At 35.6% G+C, this 17,817-nt stretch overlaps 1 protein-coding gene across 1 annotated transcript in view; it reads right to left on the bottom strand.

The window, feature by feature from the left end:
• Dg (Dystroglycan) overlaps positions 1-17,817 on the bottom strand; it is a 406,462-nt gene that overhangs the window by 43,680 nt on the left and 344,965 nt on the right. Inside the window, exon 5 of the mRNA XM_081742426.1 lies at positions 5,425-5,667. Coding sequence (XP_081598552.1) covers positions 5,425-5,667 — 243 coding nt within the window. The remainder of the gene's footprint in view (positions 1-5,424; positions 5,668-17,817) is intronic.

The following is a 17,817-nucleotide window of genomic DNA, read 5'->3' as shown; positions in this document are numbered from 1 at the left end:
ACGGTCTTCAACTAGCCTCTTCGTTTCCATACCGAAATTTTGTTTTAATACCATCTACCAACTGAACTCTCTTCCTCCTCTCCCTCTTTCTCCTTCCACCGTGCCTTCTATCACGTCCCTCACAATAAAGTTTCTTCTCAGCCAATGTCCCAACCGGTTTCTCCTCCCTTTTCAAAAATCTAGAATATTTTCGACCTCGACTAATATTAAATAAATGTACCTATTAGTGTAAAACCTAAAATATCACAGGATACCGAATATCAAACAATATCGGAAATACAAGTGAAAAACGGAACCATGACATAAACTATTGCAAAATCAACTGTGGCTATTCATATAGCAGATCAGAAACTGCAAGCGTTGAATTAACACACAGATTTTGAAGGTACAAATCTCGGAAGAACAGTTTGACAGATTTCTGAAAGCATTATTATAAAGAGACTTGGAAATTTTGTCTATCTGTTTTTAAAGTGGGAAAAATTGTATCAAACTAGTTTCCTTTGTGTATTGAGAAAATACAAACAAAACAAAACCGGAAAATGAAAAGGAAAAAGACATTGGTTAAACATGATACGGATATGCATGTTTTATCAGAATAGTGGTAATTATTTACATAAGGTGACCAGAAATATTTTAACTAAAAGGAGTATAAGAAGAATGTATAACCATAGCTCGTACATTATGTTTTATTAAACAGGGATACCAGTACACTACTGATATTGCATCGTCATGAAAGCGATACATAACATGATCACGCGGCCTAACAGATAAGCTAGCACTTCCTGCTGGTCTAGTGGCTAGTGCGCGCCTTTGGTGTATGGGATCCGTAGTTGGATTCCCGGTGATAAAGTCTTGAAAAATTTGAACACATTCAGCTTGTTCGGACGGATTATATTTTAAAGTATAGCCTCGGTGCTGAAAGACACACTGCACTAAACTGCAATTCAATCAACAAACAATAAGGAGATAATATTTCTTTAGTTTTGACACGTTTGAATTTATTACTTCCTGACCTGAATGCGATTGCAAGAATGAAACGTTAATCCATTGTTTCTGTTAAGATGATGAATTTCTTTGATATCACAAAAAGCGATTCATAATAACTTTAGTCTTGAATGCTTTTATACCAAATCAGTTTGATATAACACACGCACACAGAACATAGGGTATCTGAACCTCCAAACGAGTATAATACTCTTAAAAGACAGTACATATAGCCACTCTAGACTAGGGTGGCCACATGTCCTGCTTTTGGAGATCCTGTCCCGTGTCCGGCTTAGTAGTCGAGCCGGACGTCCTTTTGTCCTGCTTTCCAGTTGTCTCATTATAAATGTTTAACTTTCCATTATTCTGATGACTCCAGTCTCACACATTTCAGAATTTGCAAATTGTTATCAATACATTTTTGTAAGTTGTAAAGTAAGAAAAGTTTAGAGTTTCAAGATTTGGTAGGAAAACCATTAGATTTGCAACCCTGCCCAGGCTATATCAATTATAAATATCCATCTGTTTCATAAGCCTTCAATTGTTTTAGAAAAGAGGTGTGACAGTGTCATATACACCTTGGAGCGCGTGAGAGTTGACAGCGAAAGATCTGCAGCTTACTCGAGCCAAAGATGCCTAAACGTAATTAATGAATAGAATTGTCATATATGGGGAAAAGGTCTACAAATTCATAAAGTCCGGCTTTCTAAGTTAATGTGTCCGGCTTTTTAATTATTGCCTTCTGGTCACCCTACTAGAAATATAGGACATAAAAAAATATTAGTCATAAAATTATCAATTGAATGAATATATTAAAACAAAACGGTCTTAGTAATCATATTTGCAGTAATGTAAAGCATAATGTTTAGAGTACTAATACATTACGAAAGAGTGGAAATAAACATTACGAAGGAGTATTTACTAGTTTACAGTAAAAGATGTAATATATCAGAGATTATTTCGATCTCTAATCACTACACTTTTTTTCTCTCTCTTGAATTGTCTGAAAACTTATTTTTTCAAAAGAACTTAATAGAAAATTGAACCGGTAAGCATTTTCGAATATTTTGAATCTATATTATTTTTCTGATGTTATTTAACAATCTTCCTTATAATAATATCCAGTATGCCGTCATACTATATTCACAGTTACTTCTATATCCCACCCCCGGGGACATGGTGGTTCACTGGTAGAGCGCTTACCTCTGGTGCGTGGGGTTCCTGGTTCGATAAAAGTAAGCTTGTGGTGGACAACCGGGTCCGTGGCTTTTCTCGGGGTACTTCCGTTTCCTACCATATTCTCATTCCACCAACACCTTTATCGTCTTTCATTTGTTTTAATCATCGTCTCACTTAGCCTAAAAGGCACAATCGTGGGACGTTAAACTGAAATAATTCATTTCAATTTTCATCCCTCCATTTCACACACACACACACACACACACACACACACACACACACACACACACACACACACACATATATATATATATATATATATATATATATATATATATATATATATATATAGCTATAAAGTCTTTATATTTGATGAAGCATTTAGCGAAAGACATGGTTTATTTTCTTTGTGTTATGTTGTGTGAATATTTCCTATTTTCTGATAAGCTGTTTTATGAGCACGGTTCGTGACGTCTTTGTTTCAACTATGAAAAAAAAGATGTATGGAGTTTCTATCCTTTTTATACATAAAAAAGTTAAAATAACCATATTTTCCTTTTTTAACACACGGAAATATGACAGGAATTTTCAAAATCATATTTATTTTCTTTCTTTTTTGAAAAAATATTTAATTCAACGTTTTTAGCATATTTTCTCTTCCATAGGAGTCAGATTTTTACACTGAATTATTCGGAGAGATATATACGTAAGCCTGCCATATTTTTTTCATGAAAATACGGGACACGTTTGATCTTCCCTTCCCAAACTTTCCAACACAATCCAATGAACTGTAGCTATAGTTATGAACAACACTATAATAGGCGAAAGTTCCCTAAGCTGTAGCCAGAGACGCAACCATGCTAGTTATCGTCCGGAACAAGAACTCACCTTACAGCTCCCCGATGACCAACCAAACCAAAACGCTCCCGGACTACACCTGATATTGGTATCACACAATAATTCTCTTATTCCATTTTTTCTTCAAGTGGTAAAACTTTATTTCTAAATTGCAGTACCTAATTTAATTTTTAGTACAAAATAAAACACCAAACTAATTAGTATTTGATTGTCAAATGATCTGAAAGTAGCGTGTTTGACATATTCTTATAGTCTTATCATAATAACAGGAAATCACAATGTTTTTTGGAATTATATCGGGATGTGCATTGTGTAGAATCAACCAGCAGTCCGTTGCTTTAGAATAGAATATTTAATTATGACAAACAGTCAAGCTGTTGTCTCGAGTATTATACTCGGACATTTTGGAAATCTCTTAGTTAGTTAAATGAAAACACAAAAAGCTTGAACTAAAATTTAACTTTGTGGGCTCTTTTGGCTGCAAAGGTTTTTACAATATCCTCAAAAGATAGCTTTGAAGCTAACTTATGCTCTATGGATATGATCCTAAGGTTGGTGAGACGTTGTTGTCCTGTTAAGTTTCTGAGGTAATTTTTTTTATGATCTTTAGTTTGCTACAATTCCTTTCTTTGCCTTATAGTGAAAAAAATATTTTCCCAATTTTGCGCCCCCTCAATCCAGCGCCCGGGACGAAAGACTCATTTGCCCCCCTTAGTTACGTCAGTGGCTGCAGCTACTTTTCTCTCTTCGTTCCCTACAATTAATTGTACGGAGATATTTAATTAATTAATTTAAAATATTTAAATTTCAACTACAAAAGAATCGCCTTAAAAATTCAAGATGATATCTTACAAAAATATTCTACTGAAAAAATATATGCAAATAATCTCGTTTTATTTAAATCAGTAATACAATATACCTTTAATATTCTTTGCGCGTCTAGCAATATTTATTTATATGGTTGTATTTGACATAATTACGTTTGTCAGTTTAATCTTATAAAATCTTAGCTGTACTTTTCTTCTTGCGTCGTGTGTAACTGTCAGGTCAGGATCGGATTTACTTATTTCTAAGCCCTAGACCAAAGCACAATTCTGAGCCCCAGCCTCTCAAAATGATTATTTATAATTCTTGTTACCTTATCTAATGGCTGGAGAAGAAGTCACTCATCTTCCCTGCGCTTCTAGAGATAAAAGCCATCTTATGTTTGCTTTCTTTGCGTGTGTGTTGAAGAGTGTCAGAGTTTCCACTAAGTGCAATAGAAAAATAGCATCCCAAATTTTGCAGTCAGCTTCATAGTTCAACTTCGTTGCTTTCAGAAACAGATACTTCAAATTGCAAGAAAACGTGCAATTCAGTTTAGTGATTCTGGTAGATAAAAACTTTAAACACTTCAGTTGTAATGTATTATCAACGACAGCTCAGCTCATGCACTTTATCAAAGATTGCATGTCCCCTTCACTCACTGTTAACGGACTTGCAACTTTAAGCTGCGAGCCTATTGGCTTGCTCTCTATCAAATCGGAGAGAGTGGTGTGATATTTGCTCGAAACTGTTACATGTTACAGCTTATTGTTCATTCACTAATTAGAGGATTCCCAGTCGATGTCAGAATTTTTGATTCTTCACTTTTCGAATAAGTTGACATTGATAGCGGAAATGGGACGGAATTAAAATACGGGACATTTGCCTGTCCCGACTAAATTTACGAGGACGCGGGATACTCGGGCCCAAAATCGGGACTGTCCCGTTTTTTTTTACGGGACGTATGGCAGGCTTAAATATACGTTAAATCTTTAAAGCGGTTGAAGACTATTTTAATTTTTGTTGAGCCCCATTTCATATCTGAATTTTATAGTATTTTATCCATGATCGGGCTGGTGAATCCTTCGTCTAGCTTTTGAAAGTGCTTCTCCTTTGAGAATGAAACTTCAACTAATTACAATGTATTGCTTTCAGTTCAGTGGTTGAATAGAAAACATTTGCTTAGATATACGTCAATACAGTAGAGTTTATTTTTAGTTTATTATAAGCGCAGTGATTTTTGACATCTTAATTTACTACTGATAACCTAGGGCTCCCATATTTCTGGACTAAAAATCGCTGATACTCTATGAAAAATTTACGTTTTGCATTTAATCCTTTCTGTAACACCAGAATAAAATTTGGGACTGTCAGTTTCTGGGAGCCCTCGGTATGTCAGATTGACAAGTACCAATTCGCTTCAGCTCGTTTGAGAAACGTATTAATGAGTTACAGATGAACTTTTATTTTTAATTGTACCTTACCTTTAACTCTTCTTCCTCTCTCTTGAACACAATCTACAGAAAAAAAAATCTTGATACCTATGAAACACACTCTTTTTCTACTATTTTTTTTTTTCGATTACTGGCATCCCCTTACCTTCTTATTCTTTTTAGAATCTGAAGTCTTCTTGGCATTGGAGACCTGAGATAGGCCATCCGGAGCCACAACATCGATGGAAAAGACATCTTTGGCAAAATCGTATAGGCTCTGAGTGCTGAAGGCTTTTACTGTTATGTAGTGCTCCCCAATGTCTTCTGTACTGGGAACTCCTTCAAATACCGCTGCATCGGGATTAAATACGAGCCACGATGGAAGCGGGATTCCACTAGGGCCACGAGCCTATAACAATCCAAAAATATGAGTTGTTAGTAGGAGCTGATTTTGCAAATTAACATCTTACACAAATTTTAAATACAAACAACAATTTTAAATACTACCAAAAATGGCGAAAAATATCTTGTGTGTCACTTTCGTACTCAAAAGTAAATTAAATAAGAACAAACTAATAAGCAGCTTTGGGAACTCATTACTTTATTCCGGAAAAACAGTAAATAGCAATGTTAACTATATATATATATGTATTCACTGTTAATTGTCCTAATTTTAATCCTAAAATTACTTCTTAACATACACCGTGTTTCAAAAAGAATGTCCTGATTTTGGACGGTAACAATTACGGAATATGAGACGTGCCGGCAAGGAAATGAATGTTGTTTGAATGGGCGTGACCTAAAGTTTCAGAAAATCACCGTTAGATCTCAGTCAATGTGTCTTCTCAGTTTGCAGTCAGTCAGAAGTAAGATGGTGTCCGCTCAACAGAAGGCGTTTTGATGTTGCAGTCTGCAAAGACTTGAGTCAGTGATTTCGGTTCAGCGTGCTTTTCGTCGATGTTTTGGCACTGATCTGCTTGCACCCAAAAACATTCGTCGTTGGTATCGCCAATTTTAAGAGACAGGATGCTTGTGCAAAGGTAAGAGTCCAGGTCGACCTCGCATTTCCAATGAAATGGTGGAAACAATTCGACAAACGTTTGAGCGGAGCTACCGTCTAGATGCTGGTGGACACATAGAGCTTCTGTAATAGTATAGCTAAAACTTGAAGATTTTGTGAGTATTTTGCAATTTATCCCATTTTTGTAGTATGATTTTATCAATACATATGGACTTTTCGAAGCACCCTGTACAGTCAGACAATCTATCATTAGGTAGCATTTGGAATCTGAGAAAAGAGCATACAATGTCGCAAGTGTCAAACATTAATCCGTTATAATACTAATCTCACACACCAACTAATACAAAATACGGTACAATTGCAGATCAATATCTCTTACAGTCGCATATCATATAAAAAAGAAACCAATGGTGCACTTAATACTACATAACATTGATACATATCGATTCCCTAATGAAACATCTTCATTATTCTGACATGAGTTATATCTTGAAATATACGTCAAAACCATAACATTTGCATATATTTAGATATGTCAAACGTAATTTTAAAATTGAAAAAAAAAAAAAAAAAAAAACCACTAAACAAGAGAACAGTTTTACAAAAAAACAAAGCTTTCATCCACAATATTGAACACGAATTTTTCGAGTAACGATTTATCAACATTAGCAATGCACCTAATAAACGCTATTGTTAAAAAAACAACAACGCAGTTCGCACGAATGACCACAAAATGAGCTATCGAAATACTTAATTTTCTACGTGAAAGCTTTTTTGGCTATCATAAAAATGCATGAACGAACCCGCATTATGGCATTATAAAAATGATAATAATATAGGAACAAAAGAGACATAGAGAGAATTCGTGTGCATGGAAAAGGAAGGGGGAAATACGTCAGCAAAAATTAAAAAAAAAAAAAAAAAGTAAGTAATGTGGCAGTATTTATGTTCATTTTATATTTTTGATTCAAAATTCAACGAATATCAGGCACCAGTTTATTTTGCTGGTTTAACAGTATATATGTATACGCATATTTTACTCCAGAATTTGCACATTTGGCTTTTATGTGCAGTGATTTATGAATTTTTATTTTCCAACTGTGAGCGCAATTTCTGAGTCTGCAGAAAACTGCTCATCCAAGTGCATACGAGAGAGAGAGACAGACAGACAGAGAGAGACTGAGTAAAGATAATCTAATTTATCAACAGATACATCGGAATAAACAACATGAACAATTCCCAAATCTCACATTTATATCAATAATGATCAATTGAAATGTCGCATAAATTGAAATAATACAACGAACGTTTAATGCGCTATCTCATCTTTCATTTTAAATCCAAACTATAAGCCAGTAACATGTAAAAATATATGTTAACTACACTTTAATTCAGTTTATAGCTGGGTAAATTCAAGTCAGTGCCGGATGTTCAGTCCGAAAATGAAAGGGACACATCTGACATTAACTTACAGACAGTTGACTAAAGAAAATAATAAGAATATGAACTCTCTATCAATTAAGATCAAAATACTCGAAAACCACTAATTTGTTGTTCTTCCCTTATTCTGTAAGATTTTTAAGTCATGCAGAAGGGGTCGGTTCATCCCTGAGAACATATCAGAAAACCATTTCTGGCTATCTTTCGCTTTTTTTCTCTCTCTCTCTCTCTATGATGATCAACCTTGCAATAACATCTCTAGCACTTTCGGTTGGAATATAAAGTACGGACGGAAATGTAACTAGTTCTTGGGACGCCGATCAAACAATTTCTCGTAATATGTTACCGTTCCTACTCTGATACCTGTTGACGGACAGATACAGTCGTTCTATAAGACATTCTATAGCCATATACTTTCTCCTAGATAATAAACTTTCTCCTAGATAATAATAATGTAGAATTCAGAATGGAGAAATTGAAGAAGTTACTGAATAAAGGAGAGGTCAGAACTTATAGAAAGAGTGATGAAAGTTTATTAAGATCAATAAAGAAGAAGAATAGAAAAGGCACCAAAAAGATTAATGAAGAGGAAGAAGAAGTCATCTACAGGGTATGGTGTGGGGACTGCGACGTCATATATAGGAGAGACAGGAAAGAGAATGAAAGAAAGAATAAAACAACATAAAGATGATGTGAGGAGGAAGAAAGATACCAATGCTATATACAAACATGTTAAGGAGACAATCACAGAATTAATTGGTATAAGACGGAAGTATTGAAGATGGAGAAAAGAATGATAATAAGGAAGTGGAAAGACGCAGATTGGATAAAGAAGGTAGGAAGAAATAAACTGATGAACTGGACAGGGGGCTTACATATTAATGAATTAGGGCAAGGAAGTTTGGATAGCGTGGACAGGAAGAAAATAAAAAAGGCCCTTATAAAAACCAAAAATGGCGGAACGTGATTGGTTGGAAAGTGAACACGGAGACTTAAGGAATTGGCTGAAGGCCTCAGCAAATAGAATTTAAACTTTTTCATAACAGTGACTATATATATATATATATATATATATATATATATATATATGCCTGTTAAAAGAATTTAAAAAAAATGTTCATAACAATGACTATATATATGTCTATATTTTCATTTATGTTCTATAGTGTATGAGGAAGGATATGTTAGATATCCGTAACCGTTACATATTATAGTTTAAAATATAATGGGTTTGAAGCTTTGGTCAGTGTTTCTTTTGTTAAAATAATCAATCAAAAGCCACGGACAGTCTTGCTAAGCGGTATTAAATACAAACAAAATGTAGAATCCAGAATGGAGAACGTAAGTCTTCGAAATGAGAAGCTATAGAGGGATGTCGAAAATTAGACATGTGGATTAGGAACCAAATGTAACAGTATTGGAAAGAGTAGGAGAAAAAAAGAGCATACTGAAGAATACTTCGAAAAGAAGTGATAGGATAATTGGACATATTATGAGATATGAAGTGCAGCGGCGTAGCTTAAGGGAACGCCGGTATGCCCGGCATCCCCTGTTAATAAGAAAAAGTACGTATTTCATTATATATAAATTGTTTGCTTGTAATTATCACAATTATTTCCACTGCAATCTTCTGGCGCGCTCTCTCGACTTACTTTGACAAGAGGAACCTACGCATGCGCGTCGCTCAGATGCACATTTTCTGTCTTTCCTCCTGTCGTATGCTATTTTACTCGGGCTTCCAGGCCTACTGAAAGCATTGGGGTTTTCGTCTGCTTTCTGTTGAATGCGCATGCGCAATACTTCCCTTCTCACTTCTCCTCATCCCTTGCAACCCAATATTTGCTTTAGATATACGCTGGCATATTCAAGTATTTCCAACTGTATATATTTTGAACTAAGCTATAGTTTCTGTACAGAACGTACGAGCCCTAATATAAAGGATATAGAACAAAACGGAAATGGTTAGTTCAACGCATTTTTGAAGCATGCCGGTTATGTAAATAATAGTATTAAAATAGTTATGCCTTAATCGTAACTAAATGCATCGTAATTGTAATCTTCATCCTAAAGGAGCTCACAGACACAGGCATAAATTTAAAGCATTCTGTAGAATTACGGTCACTGATCTGGTAGGACAAGAGAGCCACCACTCCCCGTCACTCGCAAAGATTGTGCCAGGGCCCTTCAGTCACTGGCACAAATCTCGGGGACATAAGGGGAACATGTTCCCTACAATCTTGTCCCCCCCAATAATCCGATTTGAGATTGTGATGATGATGATTTCTATCCGACTGCCACAAAGGAAACTGATGTCCTTTGACTTGTTTCATTTTTAAAAAAGAATCGTATTCTTTAATATTTCATTGTCATTAATTATTAGTAGCCTATTTTCAACTATTTGTTTAATTCCTGTAACAATTCCTATAATGCTATTATGGTAATCATAATTTTGCTCAGATAAAAGTATTGTTGCGCCAAATATAGGCCTGATTGATTTTCTTTCATAGTTCTGGGGAAGTCATTATTTGTATTGTTATAAAACAAATGTCCTAAAATTTTAATGTGGATCATTGTGGATGCGTAAGTAGAAACATGACAATTATTATTATGCATATATTCAAATTTCAGAATGTGCTCACGGCACTGAGTTGTAATAATGATATGTACCACTATTTCATCTACATCATTTGGTATATAATATACGCGTACAACAGGTTTACCTCAGAAATCTGATTTATCTACTGTAATATGAGTCTCTTCTCTCCTCCCCCCACAATAAGCCTTAAAATGTGCTCTCCTGCCGATGTTATAGACAACTCTGCTCCCCTAATCCTCCACAGCATTTTTTTCAACTTCATAAATATTTTGAACATCGTTAAAAAAAGAAAGGATTATAGGAACAGTCTTACTCATCCCACGAACGTTGAAGACAGATTTGCGCCCTTGACTTCAGTATCTGGATACAGAAACAGGCCCCCAGAGTTGGTTTAAGTGCTTTGTATTTACATCTTCAAATGATATATACACTCAGGCCCATATTCACGAACGGGCGTCTGAGTTCCGGACCCAAGATGACAAATTTCTAGGGGCGATATATATATATATATATATATATATATATATATATATATATATATATATATATATATATATATATATATATATTGGAAAGAACTAGATTGACGTGTGGTATGTGGAGAAAAAAGCTGCCCGCGAGAAAGAAATGAAGGGAACGATACTGGACAAGGTTCATACAAAAGTGGAGCCTAGTTTTCTCGTCACAACGGTAGTGGCAAGAAGGAGCTGACAAGTAGACCTCACCACTTCGCCGTTGCGTTAGCAAAAGGAAACAACCACTCTCCTAGAGTAGGGTTGAATATAAGATATTGACAAAAATTTTAGCTGCTAATGAGCACTAGAAATATGGGAAAAACGAAATAGAAACATGAATGCGCAAAGGCAAGTACAATATAGTTTGATAGTTGCAAGACCGATATTTTTTCGAAATAGATGGAGAAACAATAGTTATGACTTCAACTATGTAAATCGAATTAGGAGGGATGTTTTAATGGCATTTCAGATCTTGAAATCAGCCATATTGGATCGACGTCAACTTTTTCAAATGGAAAGAGGGCCATGTGAGGTATCAAACAACAATGATTTTTTTCCATTCAATCGCATACACTAATTAGTTTGTCCATATCTAGAACGGTTTACAACTTACAGTTCTTTGAATGTTGAAAAATTCGTTGTTTGTAGCAGATAACAGATAGTTGCAGTGACAATGGACATAGCTCCAGAGATAGCATTCTTACTGGACAAAATTACGGCAATGCAAGAAATGCAAGTCATCAGCATTCATAAAATGGTGAAAACAGAATTTTGCAGAGCACCATAAGCACCTAATAAAAAATGAAACGTCACAAATATCACTAAAGTTAATGCCGGGAATATTGAAAGCGTACTTCTTCGGCACCTCGAACCATTAGATCGGCTCATCAATATATACTGATTTACAAAATGGTTATTGAATCCTTCCTGTGAAGCGAGAAAACTGAAATTGATTGTACACAAGGGAATGCAGAGTGACAATAGTATATCTGTCGTGCAGTTTTGAATGGAAATGTTCGTCCTTTATTGCATAATCACATATGGTACGCCAATGTTTTGTATTGTCTAAAAAAAATACATTCAAAGGTTGAAATATGCCGGTGGTACCTTTTGGAATTTGTCTCATTCCCACTGATTTCCCAGGTGGAGCTATTGTACTTCGCACCTCTTCATTATTAAATAATTCTCAGCTATCCAGCATAAGTGAATTCCTGCTCCCTGTATTCGGCCAATAGCAATTCACATACCATTCTCGCAATTCATATAATCTCATTTTACCAGATGTTCATGCTGTCACATGTATATTGCCAAGTTTCTGCACTAACCTATTAAATACAGTCTGCAATGTTACAGACACTAGTCCGTTCTTTTCCTGGAGAACAATGAACAGCTTACCAACTAACTCTGCCTTTAAATTAATTAAAGACATGATTGTATAGGAATGTATCATAGCATTTACACTTATTGCAAGAGCCTCAATTTTCCTTTTGTCTATATCCAAAGTTCTCGGGCGATGCATTTCAAATTGAAAACCACTTTGGTCAGCATTAGACATATTTCAACTAAAAATTAGGCAACGTCTGTTTGATGCTGTGAACGTACTCTTTAGCAGTCTGCAATAAGTGTGGCTGGCGCTCATGTTGAAGTCTCGTTTTAACGGTTGTCACTTTCCATAGCCCGATATTATAATGTGGTTTGAAGTTCAGCAGCCAGGTCTCTGAGATTTTAAACTGTTAATACCCAATATCACGCGCAACGTGGGATGTCATTCCCTGAAAACCACTGTTTGATACTGTTTGGAAAACTACTTCTCGTGCGTGGATAAACTGCACGTACAATGCCTCCTGTAAAAGGGAACGTTTGACTTCGCATGATAGTCCTTTATTTTTATTTTATTTTTTTTTCTAAACACGATCGTAGGTCCACTTGCTAATGCGAAATCGGTTACATATTGTCTTTTTACCGTGGTTTGGATGTTGTGTCATAAATTTGTTTCGTCTTCTCAACCGAGATTGAAGCGCCTTTCCTGCGTTTCGATGCTGATGGCAGTGATGCGTCTGACGTAGTTTCTTGGACACTTGATGTTCTGTCGGCATCTTCGGAATCTGTTGTGTGATTATCCCTTTCCGCTTCCACACTAGCTTCTTGATTGTTTATCTCATGGTGTGCCTCCTCTAGAATATCCAGAGTGTATTCCATTTCGAATTCCAGTTCTTCATCCGCTAGGAATCCAATTATGTCATCTGCGATTACTCTTTCCTGTTCTGATATATTTGTTGCTTTGTTCTTGAACCGTAATATCTGCGACTGCTGCAAGAGGTACATGATAATGTGTGCCTTATTTAACGCCATGGTGTGTCGTTTTTAGTCTATATTTGTTGCCTGCACACAGTCTCCCTAACACACACACACACGCACGCACCTTATAGAATTACAGGCACAATGCAATAAACGAAATAACTATTTCTCAAACACTTCCAAGTTCACGACAGTGAGAATAATATATTTCCTGCACTTGTCTCCTTACAAAGAGTTTATCGCTGTAGAATGGTACACGATGCACTTAAGCTCCTACCTTATACCGTAGCTGCTACGACCAGGAAGGCCATTGGCAACCAATATTGCTATTCTCTTCATCGTGCTGCCCTTATTGCTTATAGTTTCAGTTTGAATGTACAAACGCACACACGAAGTGGCGAGGTCAGAACCACTTTTTGAATGCTGAGGATTTTCATTTCTTGCATTGCCGTAATTTTGTTCTGTTAGAATGTTGTCTCTGGAGCTGTGTTGATTCCCACTGTAGTTATCTGTTATCTGCTACAAACAACGAATTTTTCAACATTCAAAGAACTGTAAGTTGTAAACCGTTCTAGATATGGAAAAACTAATTAGTGTATGAGATTGGGTGGAAAAAATCATTGTTGTTTGACACCTCATATGGCCCTCTTTCCATTTGAAAAAGTTAACTTCGACCCAATATGGCGGATTTCAAGATGGCGGTCATGATCCGGAATGCCATAGAAACATCCCTCCTAACTTGATTTACATAGTTGAAGTCATAACTATTGTTCCTCCGTCTATTTCGAAAAAATATCGGCCTTGCAACTATCAAATTATATTGTACTTGTCTTTCCCACATTCATGTTTCTATTTCGTTTTTCCCATATTTCTAGTGCTCATTAGCAGCTAAAATTTTTGTCAGTGTCTTATATTCAATCCTACATTAGGACAGTAGTTGTTTCCTTTTGCTAACGCAACGGCGAAGTGGTGAGGTCTACTTGTGAGACAATTGGTTATTAAATTCTAAAGTAATCCACGCATTCGCTCCTCTATGCCCCACTAGACCTCCAATTAGGGGGGCTTCCTCCTAAATTTTGTATAACTCTATATTTCCATTCGGAATAGCTATGTATTGCTGCTTGCAGTAGTAATATATCGCAGAAATGACTAACTTTGGCATCCCCCTTTCGGAATATCACGCTACGCTACTGATGAAGTGATTACCATATTACCTATGGAGGGAATGGCAGTAGGAAAAATACTTAGAGGAAGGTCACCATTGAAATATACGAATCAAATAATACAAGATATACGGAAGAAAAAGTACATGAAAATAAAAAGTCTGGCTCAGGATAGGGAAGACTGGAAAACTGTGTCAAACCAGTAACTGGATATAGGGAAGAAAAAGTACATGGAAATGAAAAGTCTGGCTCAGGATAGGGAAGATTGGAAAGCTGTGTCAAACCAATTACAAGATGTAGGGAAGAAAAAAGTACATGGAAATGAAAAGTCTGGCTTACGATAGGGAAGATTGGAAAGCTGTGTCAAACCAATAATAGAAGATGTAGGGAAGAAAAAAGTACATAGAAATGAAACGTCTGGCTCAGGATACGAAAGAGTGGAAAACTGTGTGAAACCAATAATACAAGATGCAGGGACGAAAAAGTACCCGGAAATGAAGTCTGGCTCAGGATAGAGAAGATCGAAAAGCTGTGTCAAACCAATAATACAAAATGAGGGAAGGAAAAATACATCGAAATGAAACGTTTGGCTCAGTATAGGGAAGATTAGAAAGTTGTGTCAAACCAATAATACAAGATGTAAGGAAGAAAAAGTACATGGAAATAAAAAGTCTGGCTCAGGATACGAAAGAGTGGAAAGCTGCATCAAATCACTCCAAACATTATTGACAAAAGAAGAAGAAGAAGAAGTTCCCGTTTAGTCCAATATTTGGTTTGGGAACCTTTCGTACCTGGGTTTTTCACTTCTAAAATGAGAAATTTTTGGCGTTACTTCGTGAGGCAACATGAATTAAAAGGTACCGAAGTCAGGTCTAAAAATAAATATAGTGACACTAAGAACCAAGTGATGGCCGTATATCATCCAATTAAAAAAAGTTGTCCGGCCACTAAACTTCGAATAAACTAAAGTCACGCTACAAAATTTAATGTAGGTTAGTTCTGTTAAGGTTCTAGCAATTATTTGGATAACCAATAATTATTCAAATATTGGAAACGAATACTTGATTAACAGCAGAAAAATATTCGATTAATTTTAATAGCAAATATTTAGGTCAGATTTATATAAGTCTCAAATAACACACGTTTTGAATTAATTTTTATCGTACATTACAACACATTTCTTCATCTGGAATCTCTACTTATAAACACAAATGCAGTAGCCATAGTGTATATTCTCGAAAAGTCATGTCAACTGCTCACTGTGAGCAAAATATTCTCTCCCAAGTTCCCCGTCTGCAAACCCCACTCCACTGAATGCTAATCTCTATGATGGAATACTGGCATAATAACTCTTGCTTTAAAAAGAGCCAGAAATGTAGGATTAAAACACACACAATTTCCGGAATTATTTTAACAACTTGTTTCATATTTTATTGTGGTGACAACTGTACACCACTTAAGCACGTCAGATCCTCAATCTTTCCTCCATTTTCCTGAAAAGAGAGACCACAGAAATATTTGTCATGAACATCTGTTTCTCACACGCGAGCTGCCAACAGAAGCTCGTTAAGTGCTTCATCATTCCTACTCGATATAAACTGGTCCTGCCAATCATCCGCCATTGGACGCTCGAACTGTAAATAACAGCATGTGCATCTCCATACATAAAATGGAAAACAGCAAACAATTTCTACCATTTATACAGTGAGATTAGCAAAAAATAAACTCTATCAAAGAGAGTAAAAAGGGTCACACAAATGGGCTTGAGTTTATAATAAAGGTTAAGCGAATCTAAATCCTTTCGCCTATATGTTACGCAACTCGTAACTTACATGTTTTGAGGGTTGCATATTAGCACGAAACTTATTTTTAATGAATGTGATATAGATATCCACCGGTAGTCACTACCACAAGTGTAGATGTTAACGCATTGACTCTATTAACAAACTCGGCCGAGATATCGTTCTAGTTATTTACTACAGAAAACGGAATTTAAAATTTATCTTTCGCCCAACAGTTATCGTGTGTATGTCCTAGGGATGGCTAATTCCGGAATTCAGAAAACATCCGTAATTTAATTTTTTTCCGAAATCCGGAAAATTTTGCCCATCCATAGTATGTTCTAACACAACCTTTTAAGAGGTCTAATCACTGCGAAATTAAAATATCGTTAATTTTACAGTAATTATGTGATATCTTCAAATAGATAAAAGATAATCGAAGTGTGGAACAAGAGCGCACTAGATAATATTATTTTTCACGAGGTACCGTTATCAGGAGTCACCTAGCAGTCTTCCGTTGGCATCCATTTATAAACGCGAAAATAAATGCCGATTTTCTACATGGCAGGAAATCGAAAGGAGATAAGTGAGTTGTGATAACGGTATCTCACGTAAAATAATATTGTCTAACGAGTTCTTGTTCCACTTTTAGATTATCTTTTATCTATTTGAAGATATCACATAATTACTGTAAAATTAGCGGTACTTTAATTTCGCCGTGATGGGGTCTCTTAAGACTAACTAGACAGTTATTACATAAAAATAGGTTAATAAAATGGCCACTGATCATGCATACCCACTTTCCTCTTTGAATTGAAATGTTACCTTTCATACCTAGCAATGATTTAAATGTTTACAGGTATGCAAACCTGAAATACACATGACAAATCTAAAAGCTGATGCGATTGCTTTAAGTTGATAACAAGTGACTGGATTAGGTAGGTACGCGTTGGTGGAACCTGCAGCATCGAAACCTTGAATAAGTTATTGAGCTGAGCGAATATTCAAATTTTGCACCCTAATAGTAAACACCGAAGACGGTTTATGAATGAAGAAAATATCTCTTGACTAATCATATTCTTGGAGGCAAGTGACTTCAAAACTTCTTAATTTTCTCAACGCAATTGGCAACTAAATTATACGTACTTACGTACGGGTAAAATTAAAAGTGAAAAAGTCTCTTAGATACGTTTCGTACACGAATATTTAGTGCCCAAAATAGAAAATATAATTTATGAATTACACTCTAAGCAAAAGTGTTTCTATATACCTGGGAAAAAGGAATATTTCATATACCTGGGAAAAATAAATCTTTCTTATCAGTATTACCGGCCCCAAGTTCCTCTGCAAATTTTACGGATCATCTCGTTTGCTGCCTTTCTGTGCCATAATTGTTTGGTTACACTTGCACGTTAGCTGTAGTACAGTTTAAAATGAAGTATAATCTCTACTTCGACTTAAAATCAAGGTTTTTATTTTTCCTGTAGAAATTGAACTACTTTCATAGCTGTACTAAAAATTCTTATTTAGATTTGGAAAAGTATGACAATAGGGCAAACTGCTATGTAAGAATGATTTATTGTACTAGTTTTCAGCAATCCTGTTTTATATCGAAGATCTCACGGCATGTTATAAATTACACATTTCTTTACATATTTTATCTATATTATTGAATTTCAAATATATTCATTGAGCCACAAACCGTGTCTAGACAGTATCGACACTGAATAAATATAAATCTCATT

Source organism: Thermobia domestica, chromosome 16, assembly GCF_964235325.1.
Source record: "Thermobia domestica chromosome 16, izTheDome1.hap1.1, whole genome shotgun sequence".
NCBI lineage: Eukaryota > Metazoa > Arthropoda > Insecta > Zygentoma > Lepismatidae > Thermobia > Thermobia domestica.
This window is presented reverse-complemented; position numbering and strand designations above follow the sequence as displayed.